The 13,699-nt window shown below is 47.1% G+C and overlaps 1 protein-coding gene across 1 annotated transcript in view; it reads left to right on the forward strand.

The window, feature by feature from the left end:
- Positions 1-12,977, forward strand: part of LOC140134616 (trypsin-like) — a 31,014-nt gene extending 18,037 nt beyond the window's left edge. The window contains exons 3-5 of the mRNA XM_072155062.1: positions 11,399-11,652; positions 12,098-12,234; positions 12,336-12,977. Of these exons, the coding sequence (XP_072011163.1) occupies positions 11,399-11,652; positions 12,098-12,234; positions 12,336-12,500 (556 nt within the window). The 3' untranslated portion in view covers positions 12,501-12,977. The remainder of the gene's footprint in view (positions 1-11,398; positions 11,653-12,097; positions 12,235-12,335) is intronic.
- The last annotated feature ends 722 nt before the right edge of the window (positions 12,978-13,699 follow it).

Raw genomic sequence — 13,699 nt, forward strand, 5'->3', positions numbered from 1 at the left:
CGAGGTATAAAAAGATCTTTGGAGAGATCCTTGTACTGTCCGTTCAGGTATTTGTACATTGTAATGAGGTCTCCTCTCAGTCGTCTTTTTTCTAAACTGAATAATCCCAAATTTTGTAATCTGTCAGTGTTTTCTAATCCCCCCATTCCCCTAATAATCCTGGTTGCTCTCCTCTGCACCCGTTCCAGCTCTACTATATCCTTTTTATACACTGGTGCCCAAAACTGTACACAATATTCCATGTGTGGTCTGACCAGGGATTTGTATAAGGGCAGAACTATGTCTTTATCATGAGAATCTATTCCTCTCTTGATACATCCCATTATTTTATTTGCTTTAGCAGCAGCTGCCTGGCTCTGGTCACTAAAATTAAGTTTATCATCCACCAATACGCCCAAGTCCTTTTCAGCTTCAGTTTTACTAAGTAATTGACCGTTTAGAACATAATTATACTTTTTGTTTCCATGGCCCAAGTGCATAACTTTACATTTATCTACATTAAACCTCATCAACCATTTCTCTGCCCATCCCTCAAGCTTCCACAAATCCCTCTGTAATGCTAGACTATCGACCTCAGTATTTATTACTTTACACAGCTTAGTATCATCTGCAAATATTGAAACTTGACTGTGTAAACCCACTACAAGGTCATTAATAAAAATATTAAAAAGAAGTGGCCCCAATACTGACCCCTGTGGCACTCCACTGGTAACATCAACCCAATCTGAGAATGTGCCATTAATGACCACCCTCTGTTTTCTATCACTAAGCCAATTACTTACCCAGATACACAGATTTTCTCCTATTCCCAGCAGTCTCATTTTATATACCAACCTTTTATGTGGCACGGTGTCAAATGCCTTTGAAAAGTCCAGATATACAACATCCACAGCGTCCCCCAGATCCAGTCTTGAACTTACCTCCTCGTAGAAACCAATCAGATTAGTCTGACAGGACCGATCTCTCATAAACCCATGCTGACGCTGGGTTATAAGGTTGTGCACAGTGAGATACTCCAGGATAGCATCTCTAATAAACCCCTCAAATATTTTCCCCACCACAGCAGTTAGACTTACGGGTCTGTAGTTTCCAGGATCGCTATTTGATCCTTTTTTGTATATTGGTACCACATTTGCTATGCGCCATTCCTGTGGAACATAACCAGTCCTCAGTGAATCTTCAAATATTAAAAATAACGGTCTGTCTATCACCGTACATAATTCATGCAGAACCCGGGGGTGTATGCCATCTGGCCCAGGTGATTTATCTATCTTAGTGGTTGCGAGGCGGCGCCGTACCTCTTCCTGGGTTAAACTGTTGACATTATAAAAAGAATTTACATTATTCCTCATTGTGCCTTCCACCAGGGGATTTTCCTGGGTAAAGACAGTTGAGAAGGCGACATTCAGTAGATTGGCCCTTTCCACATCTCCTTCCACCTTGACCCCCATGTTATTTCTAAGGGGACCCACACTCTCTGTTTTTAGTTTCTTATCATTTATATACTTGAAAAATAATTTGGGATTATTTTTGCTCTCCATGGCAATATTTCTCTCAGTCTCTATTTTTGCGTCCTTTATCTGCTTTTTACAGGATTTATTTTTCTCTCTATAATCCTGTAATGCCTCATCGCTACCTTCACGTTTTAGCACCTTAAACACTTTATCTTTCTCGCTTATTGCTTTCCTTACAAGACTAGTTAGCCACATAGGGTTTTTCTTGTTCCTTTTATGCTTTTTCCCATAAGGTATGTGTTTCTCACAGGACTTTTTCAGAATATATGAGAAAAAGTCCCATTTTTTGGGGGGGCTTTTGTCTTTGAGAGCATTATCCCAGTCTATGCCTTTAAGGTCTTCCCTTAGTTGATGAAAATTTGCCCTCCTGAAGTTTAGAGTGTTGGTTGCCCATTCACTAACGTGCTTAGTAAAGCGTAATACAAAATCAATGATATTATGATCACTATTCCCCAGGTTCCCCCCAACCTGTAGTTTTGATACCCTATCAGGTCTGTTGGAAAGGATAAGGTCCAGCAGTGCCCCCCCTCTTGTTGGCTCCAGGACTAGTTGCGACAGATAATTGTCTTTTGTTGTTGACAAGAACCTGCTACCTTTGAAGGACCTGCAGGTTTCTGCCCCCAGTCAATATCTGGGTAATTGAAGTCCCCCATGATAAGTACTTCACCATGCTTTGAAGCCGCATCCATTTCACTTATCAGCATTTCCTCTGCTGCCTCCATTATATTTGGAGCCTTATAACAAACCCCTAGTAATATTTTATTATTCTTTTTCCCTCTTATCTCCACCCATAGGGACTCCACATTTGCGTTACTGATGTCATCTCGCAGGACGGGCTTGAGGCAAGAATTCACATATAAACAAACCCCTCCCCCTTTTTTATTTATACGATCCTTTCTAAAAAGACTATAACCATCTATAGTAACAGCCCAGTCATAGCTACTGTCCAGCCATGTCTCGCTGATACCCACTATATCATATTTCCGCTCCAACATGAAGAGTTCCAGTTCCTCCATTTTGTTTGTGAGGCTTCTGGCATTTGTGTACATACACTTTATATGGTTTTCCCTGTCCGTATTCCTTTTGTCCTTATTCCCCAATCTCATTCCAGCCCCCCTTCCTCCCCCATGGACTATGACTCTTCCCAGCTCTCTATGTACACCGTCTATTTGCCCTGCACAAGTGTAGTTGCCCTCCCCCCAGGTCTCTAGTTTAAACACTCCTCCAACCTTCTAGCCATTTTTTCCCCTAAAACAGCGGCCCCCTCCCCATTGAGGTGCAGCCCATCCCTACTGTAGAGCCTGTAGCCGACAGAAAAGTCAGCCCAGTTCTCCATGAACCCAAAACCCTCCTTCCTACACCAACTTTTGAGCCACTTATTTACCTCCTTGATCTCCCGCTGCCTTTCTGGTGTGGCACGTGGTACAGGCAGTATTTCTGAGAAAATTACCTTTGAGGTCCTTGCCCTGAGCTTATGGCCTAAATCTCTGAAATCATTTTTAAGGACCTTCCACCTACCTGTTACTTTGTCATTAGTGCCAATGTGGACCATGACCGCTGGTTCCTCACCAGCCCCTCCCAGTAATCCGTCAACCCGATCCGCAACATGCCGAACCCGAGCACCCGGCAAACAACACACTGTTCGGTATGCACGGTCTTTGTGACAGATTGCCCTGTGTGTTCCCCTAATAATGGAATCTCCCACTACCAGCACCTGTCTGACCTTGCCTCTGCTCCCATTACCCTTCTTACTGGAGCAGACATTCCCCTGGTTGCTAGCGGCCACGTCTTTCTGCAGCATTGCTACCCCAGAGCTGATATCCCCCTCATCCGCCAGCCTGGCAAACTTATTGGGGTGCACCAGATCAGGACTAGACTCTCTACAACTCTTCCCTCTACCCCGCCTTCTACATGTTACCCAACTAGCTGCCCCCTCACTCTGCACCTCCATACTTCCCTCCCTACACCCATCTTCCCCAGAGAGTTTGTGCTCCAGGAGCAGCAAACTTCGTTCCATATTATCAATTGCCCGCAGCCTTGAAACTTGCTCATTTAGATCCAGAATCTGGGCTTCAAGATGAGCAATTTTCACACACCCCACACAGCAGTATTCCCCCTCGAACGGAATACTGAGGATACACTGCTCTGCTGCTGTACTATACAGGGGATACACTGCTCTGCTCTGCTGCTGTACTATACAGGGGACACACTGTTCTGCTGCTGTACTATACAGGGGATACACTGCTCTGCTGCTGTACTATACAGGGGATACACTGCTCTGCTGCTGTACTATACAGGGGATACACTGCTCTGCTGCTGTACTATACAGGGGATACACTGCTCTGCTGCTGTACTATACAGGGGACACACTGTTCTGCTGCTGTACTATACAGGGGATACACTGCTCTGCTGCTGTACTATACAGGCGACACACTGCTCTGCTGCTGTACTATACAGAGGATACACTGCTCTGCTGCTGTACTATACAGGGGATACACTGCCCTGCTGCTGTACTATACAGGGGATACACTGCTCTGCAGCTGTGCTATACAGGGGATACACTGCTCTGCTGCTGTACTATACAGGGGATACACTGCTCTGCTGCTGTACTATGCAGGGGATACACTGCTCTGCTGCTGTACTATACAGGGGATACACTGCTCTGCTGCTGTACTATACAGGGGATACACTTCTCTGCTGCTGTACTATACAGGGGATACACTGCTCTGCTGCTGTACTACACAGGGGATACACTGCTCTGCTGCTGTACTATACAGGGGATACACTGCTCTGCTGCTGTACTATACAGGGGGATACACTGCTCTGCTGCTGTACTATACAGGGGATACACTGCTCTGCTGCTGTACTATACAGGGGATACACTGTTCTGCTGCTGTACTATACAGGGGATACACTGCTCTGCAGCTGTACTATACAGGGGATACACTGCCCTGCTGCTGTACTGTACAGGGGATACACTGCTCTGCTGCTGTACTATACAGGGTATAATCCGCTCTGCTGCTTTGCTATACAGGGGGTACACTGCTCTGCTGCTGTACTATACAGGGGATACACTGCTCTGCTGCTGTACTATACAGGGGATACACTGCTCTGCTGCTGTATTATACAGGGGATACACTGCTCTGCTGCTGTACTATACAGGGGATATACTGCTCTGCTGCTGTACTATACAGGGGGTACACTGCTCTGCTGCTGTACTATACAGGGGATACACTGCTCCGCTGCTGTACTATACAGGGGATACACCGCTCTGCTGCTTTACTATACAGGGGATACACTGCCCTGCTGCTGTACTATACAGGGGATACACTGCTCTGCTGCTGTACTATACAGGGGATACACTGCTCTGCTGCTGTACTATACAGGATATACACTGCTCTGCTGCTGTACTACACAGGGGACACACTGCTCTGCTGCTGTACTATACAGGGGATACACTGCTCCGCTGCTGTACTATACAGGGGAAACACTGCGCTGCTGCTGTACTATACAGGAGATACACTGCTCTGCTGCTGTGCTATACAGGAGATACACTGCTCTGCTGCTGTACTATACAGGGGATAGACTGCTCTGCTGCTGTACTATACAGGGGATACACTGCTCTGCTGCTGTACTATACAGGGGATACACTGCTCTGCTGCTGTACTATACAGGGGATACACTCCTCTGCTTCTGTACTATACAGGGGGATAAACTGCTCTGCTGCTGTACTATACAGGGGATACACTGCTCTGCTGCTGTACTATACAGGGGATACACTGCTCTGCTGCTGTATTATACAGGGGATACACTGCTCTGCAGCTGTACTATACAGGGGATACACTGCCCTGCTGCTGTACTATACAGGGGATACACTGCTCTGCTGCTGTACTATACAGGTGATACACTGCTCTGCTGCTGTACTATACAGGGGATACACTGCTCTGCTGCTGTACTATACAGGAGATACACTGCTCTGCTGCTGTACTATACAGGGGATACACTGCTCTGCTGCTGTACTATACAGGGGATACACTGCTCTTCTGCTGTACTATACAGGGTATAATCCGCTCTGCTGCTGTGCTATACAGGGGATACACTGCTCTGCTGCTGTACTATACAGAGGATACACTGCTCTGCTGCTGTACTATACAGGGGATACACTGCTCCGCTGCTGTACTATACAGGGGATACACCGCTCTACTGCTGTACTATACAGGGGATACACTGCTCTGCTGCTGTACTATACAGGGGATACACTGCTCTGCTGCTGTACTATACAGGGGATACACTGCTCTGCTGCTGTATTATACAGGGGATACACTGCTCTGCTGCTGTACTATACAGGGGATACACTGCTCTGCTGCTGTACTATACAGGGGATACACTGCTCTGCTGCTGTACTATACAGGGGATACACTGCTCTGCTGCTGTACTATACAGGGGATACACTGCTCTGCTGCTGTATTATACAGGGGATACACTGCCCTGCTGCTGTACTATACAGGGGATACACTGCTCTGCTGCTGTACTATACAGGGGATACACTGCTCTGCTGCTGTACTATACAGGGGATACACTGCTCTGCTGCTGTACTATACAGGGGATACACTGCTCTGCAGCTGTGCTATACAGGGGATACCCTGCCCTGCTGCTGTACTATACAGGCGATACACTACTCTGCTGCTGTACTATACAGGGGATACACTGCTCTGCTGCTGTACTATACAGGGGATACACTGCTCTGCTGCTGTACTATACAGGGGATACACTGCTCTGCTGCTGTACTATACAGGGGGATAAACTGCTCTGCTGCTGTACTATACAGGGGGATACACTGCTCTGCTGCTGTACTATACAGGGGATACACTGCTCTGCTGCTGTACTATACAGGGGATACACTGCTCTGCTGCTGTATTATACAGGGGATACACTGCTCTGCAGCTGTACTATACAGGGGATACACTGCCCTGCTGCTGTACTGTACAGGGGATACACTGCTCTGCTGCTGTACTATACAGGGTATAATCCGCTCTGCTGCTTTGCTATACAGGGGGCACACTGCTCTGCTGCTGTACTATACAGGGGATACACTGCTCTGCTGCTGTACTATACAGGGGATACACTGCTCTGCTGCTGTACTATACAGGGGATACACTGCTCTGCTGCTGTACTATACAGGGGATACACTGTTCTGCTGCTGTACTATACAGGGGATACACTGCTCTGCTGCTGTATTATACAGGGGATACACTGCTCTGCAGCTGTACTTTACAGGGGATACACTGCCCTGCTGCTGTACTATACAGGGGATACACTGCTCTGCTGCTGTACTATACAGGTGATACACTGCTCTGCTGCTGTACTATACAGGGGATACACTGCTCTGCTGCTGTACTATACAGGGGATACACTGCTCTGCTGCTGTACTATACAGGGGATACACTGCTCTGCTGCTGTACTATACAGGGGATACACTGCTCTGCTGCTGTACTATACAGGGTATAATCCGCTCTGCTGCTGTGCTATACAGGGGATACACTGCTCTGCTGCTGTACTATACAGAGGATACACTGCTCTGCTGCTGTACTATACAGGGGATACACTGCTCCGCTGCTGTACTATACAGGGGATACACCGCTCTGCTGCTGTACTATACAGGGGATACACTGCTCTGCTGCTGCTGTACTATACAGGGGATACACTGCTCTGCTGCTGTACTATACAGGGGATACACTGCTCTGCTGCTGTACTATACAGGGGATACACTGCTCTGCTGCTGTACTATACAGGGGATACACTGCTCTGCTGCTGTACTATACAGGGGATACACTGCTCTGCTGCTGTACTATACAGGGGATACACTGCTCTGCTGCTGTATTATACAGGGGATACACTGCTCTGCTGCTGTACTATACAGGGGATACACTGCTCTGCTGCTGTACTATACAGGGGATACACTGCTCTGCTGCTGTACTATACAGGGGATACACTGCTCTGCTGCTGTACTATACAGGGGATACACTGCTCTGCTGCTGTACTATACAGGGGATACACTTCTCTGCTGCTCTGCTGCTGTACTATACAGGGGATACACTTCTCTGCTGCTGTACTATACAGGGGATACACTGCTCTGCTGCTGTACTATACAGGGGATACACTTCTCTGCTGCTGTACTATACAGGGGATACACTGCTCTGCTGCTGTACTATACAGGGGATACACTGCTCTGCTGCTGCTGTACTATACAGGGGATACACTGCTCTGCTGCTGTACTATACAGGGGATACACTGCTCTGCTGCTGCTGTACTATACAGGGGATACACTGCTCTGCAGCTGTACTATACAGGGGATACACTGCTCTGCTGCTGTACTATACAGGGGATACACTGCTCTGCTGCTGTACTATACAGGGGATACAATGCTCTGCTGCTGTACTTTACAGGGGATACACTGCTTTGCTGCTGTACTATACAGGGGATACACTGCTCTGCTGCTGTACTTTACATGGGATACACTGCTCTGCTGCTGTACTATACAGGGGATACACTGCTCTGCTGCTGTACTATACAGGGGATACACTGCTGCTGTACTATACAGGGGGTACACTGCTCTGCTGCTGTACTATACAGGGGATACACTGCTCTGCTGCTGTACTATAAGGGGATACACTGCTCTGCTGCTGTACTATACAGGGGATACACTGCTCTGCTGCTGTACTATACAGGGGATACACTGCTCTGCTGCTGTACTATACAGGGGATACACTGCTCTGCTGCTGTACTATACAGGGGATACACTGCTCTGCTGCTGTACTATACAGGGGATACACTGCTCTGCTGCTGTATTATACAGGGGATACACTGCTCTGCAGCTGTACTATACAGGGGATACACTGCCCTGCTGCTGTACTATACAGGGGATACACTGCTCTGCTGCTGTACTATACAGGTGATACACTGCTCTGCTGCTGTACTATACAGGGGATACACTTCTCTGCTGCTGTACTATACAGGGGATACACTGCTCTGCTGCTGTACTATACAGGGGATACACTTCTCTGCTGCTGTACTATACAGGGGATACACTGCTCTGCTGCTGTACTATACAGGGGATACACTGCTCTGCTGCTGCTGTACTATACAGGGGATACACTGCTCTGCTGCTGTACTATACAGGGGATACACTGCTCTGCTGCTGCTGTACTATACAGGGGATACACTGCTCTGCAGCTGTACTATACAGGGGATACACTGCTCTGCTGCTGTACTATACAGGGGATACACTGCTCTGCTGCTGTACTATACAGGGGATACAATGCTCTGCTGCTGTACTTTACAGGGGATACACTGCTTTGCTGCTGTACTATACAGGGGATACACTGCTCTGCTGCTGTACTTTACATGGGATACACTGCTCTGCTGCTGTACTATACAGGGGATACACTGCTCTGCTGCTGTACTATACAGGGGATACACTGCTCTGCTGCTGTATTATACAGGGGATACACTGCTCTGCAGCTGTACTATACAGGGGATACACTGCCCTGCTGCTGTACTATACAGGGGATACACTGCTCTGCTGCTGTACTATACAGGTGATACACTGCTCTGCTGCTGTACTATACAGGGGATACACTGCTCTGCTGCTGTACTATACAGGGGATACACTGCTCTGCTGCTGTACTATACAGGGGATACACTGCTCTGCTGCTGTACTATACAGGGGATTCACTGCTCTGCTGCTGTACTATACAGGGTATAATCCGCTCTGCTGCTGTGCTATACAGGGGATACACTGCTCTGCTGCTGTACTATACAGAGGATACACTGCTCTGCTGCTGTACTATACAGGGGATACACTGCTCCGCTGCTGTACTATACAGGGGATACACCGCTCTGCTGCTGTACTATACAGGGGATACACTGCTCTGCTGCTGCTGTACTATACAGGGGATACACTGCTCTGCTGCTGTACTATACAGGGGATACACTGCTCTGCTGCTGTACTATACAGGGGATACACTGCTCTGCTGCTGTACTATACAGGGGATACACTGCTCTGCTGCTGTACTATACAGGGGATACACTGCTCTGCTGCTGTACTATACAGGGGATACACTGCTCTGCTGCTGTATTATACAGGGGATACACTGCTCTGCTGCTGTACTATACAGGGGATACACTGCTCTGCTGCTGTACTATACAGGGGATACACTGCTTTGCTGCTGTACTTTACAGGGGATACACTGCTCTGCTGCTGTACTATACAGGGGATACACTGCTCTGCTGCTGTACTATACAGGGGATACACTTCTCTGCTGCTGTACTATACAGGGGATACACTTCTCTGCTGCTGTACTATACAGGGGATACACTGCTCTGCTGCTGTACTATACAGGGGATACACTTCTCTGCTGCTGTACTATACAGGGGATACACTGCTCTGCTGCTGTACTATACAGGGGATACACTGCTCTGCTGCTGCTGTACTATACAGGGGATACACTGCTCTGCTGCTGTACTATACAGGGGATACACTGCTCTGCTGCTGCTGTACTATACAGGGGATACACTGCTCTGCAGCTGTACTATACAGGGGATACACTGCTCTGCTGCTGTACTATACAGGGGATACACTGCTCTGCTGCTGTACTATACAGGGGATACAATGCTCTGCTGCTGTACTTTACAGGGGATACACTGCTTTGCTGCTGTACTATACAGGGGATACACTGCTCTGCTGCTGTACTTTACATGGGATACACTGCTCTGCTGCTGTACTATACAGGGGATACACTGCTCTGCTGCTGTACTATACAGGGGATACACTGCTGCTGTACTATACAGGGGGTACACTGCTCTGCTGCTGTACTATACAGGGGATACACTGCTCTGCTGCTGTACTATACAGGGGATACACTGCTCTGCTGCTGTACTATACAGGGGATACACTGCTCTGCTGCTGTACTATACAGGGGATACACTGCTCTGCTGCTGTACTATACAGGGGATACACTGCTCTGCTGCTGTACTATACAGGGGATACACTGCTCTGCTGCTGTACTATACAGGGGATACACTGCTCTGCTGCTGTACTATACAGGGGATACACTGCTCTGCTGCTGTACTATACAGGGGATAGACTTCTCTGCTGCTGTACTATACAGGGGGTACACTGCTCTGCTGCTGTACTATACAGGAGATACACTGCTCTGCTACTGTACTATACAGGGGATACACTGCTCTGCTGCTGTACTATACAGGGGATACACTGCTCTGCTGCTGTACTATACAGGGGATACACTGCTCTGCTGCTGTACTATACAGGGGATAGACTTCTCTGCTGCTGTACTATACAGGGGGTACACTGCTCTGCTGCTGTACTATACAGGGGATACACTGCTCTGCTGCTGTACTATACAGGGGATACACTGCTCTGCTGCTGTACTATACAGGAGATACACTGCTCTGCTGCTGTACTATACAGGGGATACACTGCTCTGCTGCTGCTGTACTATACAGGGGATACACTGCTCTGCTGCTGCTGTACTATACAGGGGATACACTGCTCTGCTGCTGTACTATACAGGGGATACACTGCTCTGCTGCTGTACTATACAGGGGATACACTGCTCTGCTGCTGTACTATACAGGGGATACACTGCTCTGCTGCTGTACTATACAGGGGATACACTGTTCTGCTGCTGTACTATACAGTGGATACACTGCTCTGCTGCTGTACTATACAGGGGATACACTGCTCTGCTGCTGTACTATACAGGGGATACACTGCTCTGCTGCTGTGATATTTTTGGTCCATATTTTATTTAGTAATGATTGGGTTCTCGTATAACTGCACAATGTCAGATGTTTCTCCTTAGGAGTATACAGATTCGTCTCGGAGATCACAATTTGGAGACGTATGAGGGGACGGAGCAGTTCACCTACGCTGATAAGATATGTCCTCACAAAGGATTCAACCCCAACACCTACGATAATGATATCATGCTGCTGAAGCTACCCTCCCCCGCTACCCTCAATGACTATGTCCAGACCATCCCCATTGGCTGCCCCAGTCCTCCTGATGGGACCTGCTGCCTCGCCTCGGGATGGGGGTCCACCACCAGCCCTGAGGGTAAGAATATGGAGTCCTAATGGTCTTACTAGTGTAGAGATATAGAAACAATCATACAATTTAAAGGGTATGTCCACCTTTTATTGCATTTAAAAGAAACAATGAAGCATTTTTGTCACCATAGCGACAGACTACAAAGCTATGAACATTGTAGCTGACCCTAGAAATTGTACCTGGTCCTTGAAACTTTGACATGGGGCGGAGCTAATGTTAATTGAGTTAATGGGATTTTTGTAGATGGATTAGTGGTGTTTCAGGTTGGGGACAGGGATTGAATTATGACATAATTTCAAAGGTGGACATGCCCTTTAAGCATTTCCTGTTAGTAATAATGAATATAACCCCCCCCCCCCACCAGATATGCAGCACATTATGCATCGAAGTCTAGTATTTAGAGCCGCATAATTAGGCAGGAGACCCTCTCACATATTTCCTATCAGTGCAGGAACCTATCCAGCTGCGCTCCAGTGTGTGAAGGTGAAGATAGTCCCTGATGATAGCTGCCGGGAGGCTTATCCTGGAGAGATCACAGAGAACATGCTGTGTGCCGGAGTCATGGAGGGCGGGAAGGACACCTGCCAGGTACTACTTCTAACATACAATAATAAGGAAGATACAGCAGCACAGAGTATTTCAGGAGGGTATTAGAAGTCCTGTGTCCTTATAGATATGTTTTCTTGCAGGGAGACTCCGGGGGACCCCTCGTATGTAATTCACAGTTGACTGGAGTCACATCTTGGGGTAATATTCCCTGTGCCGAACCTAATTATCCCGGAATATACACTAAACTGTGCAACTACCTGGACTGGATCCAAGACACGATGGCGAATGGCGACTGCCTACCATGAAAGAGATTCCTACAGGACGGTGGCCAATGGCAAGACTAAGGCTCGAGTCATCCATCGAGAGGCGTGACCCTACTGTAGATGTGTAAAATATCACTAATCACTGCAAATCCTGCGCATACAAAACCATTAGATCCCTGTAGCTTTATGTATCCAAGAATCTTTCTCCAAAAACTCCTAAATTAGTTCAGAATTGCTCGCTACTTGATTTCTCATTACATTTGGACCAGTTTTTCCCCATACAGAGCTCCAAATATTAAGCTATTAAACTTGGAGGTAAATTATACAATTCTGTCTTCCTTGTGGAACCACCAGAGGGAGCTCTGAAACTTAATGTAGTCTGTCATCTATCATGTTGTCTGCATTAAGCTCCTGAGCTCCCTCTAGTGTTAGCTACAGGAAGGCAGAATTTAGAATCAGAATCAAAAGTAATTTTGTAGATGTAAAGAAAAGCTAAAATAAAAAGGTTATTAGATGCAAAGCAAATGGCAATCATTTTATTACTGCGTTATTTCACATTTATTTGTAGCATGGAATTGGATAAAAACTTGGTTTTAGCACTTTTAGGGTCAAAAAGTTCACCTTCAACGATAGATACTTCGTATTTGATCAGACGAAAAGTTAAGGGAAGCGTTAGCACAATGACTGGGAATCACCGCTGCCTGGTGAAAGATTCTCATTAATAAAATAACCTGTTTTTGAATCGAAGACATCCTATTGGTCAGCCAATCTCTATGGGTCTAGTGTGGCAGACCCCCAGCTATGATAGAGGGTCTTGATTAAAGGACCACCCTGTGTCACATCAATATCTTAATAGGGCACATGGCATTAGGTAAACCACGTTCAATTCCAATACTGATTCAGAATGGGGCAAAGTTAATGCAACCCATGGTAACCCCTGCAGATTTCAGCTCTGAAGCCCTTCTATAAATCACAGATGTGACCCCATTGGGCTGCAGCTTCTGGCAGAAGTGATATCCACAGATTGTGAGCAACAGAACCGCGACAAGGTCCTTCCCGTGTCTGTTGAAAAGTTTTGGTGGAGCTCCGCCCCCCTCCAGACAAACAGAGAATACATTGTATATAATAGATGAATGTCATGTATGTAGAATGAATCATATAATACTTACTCCTTACTGCTGCTGCAGTGTACAAAGCTTCATATCCATCATCCCTGCAACATACTACACCGCCACATAGTG

This window comes from Engystomops pustulosus, chromosome 6 (assembly GCF_040894005.1).
Source record: "Engystomops pustulosus chromosome 6, aEngPut4.maternal, whole genome shotgun sequence".
NCBI lineage: Eukaryota > Metazoa > Chordata > Amphibia > Anura > Leptodactylidae > Engystomops > Engystomops pustulosus.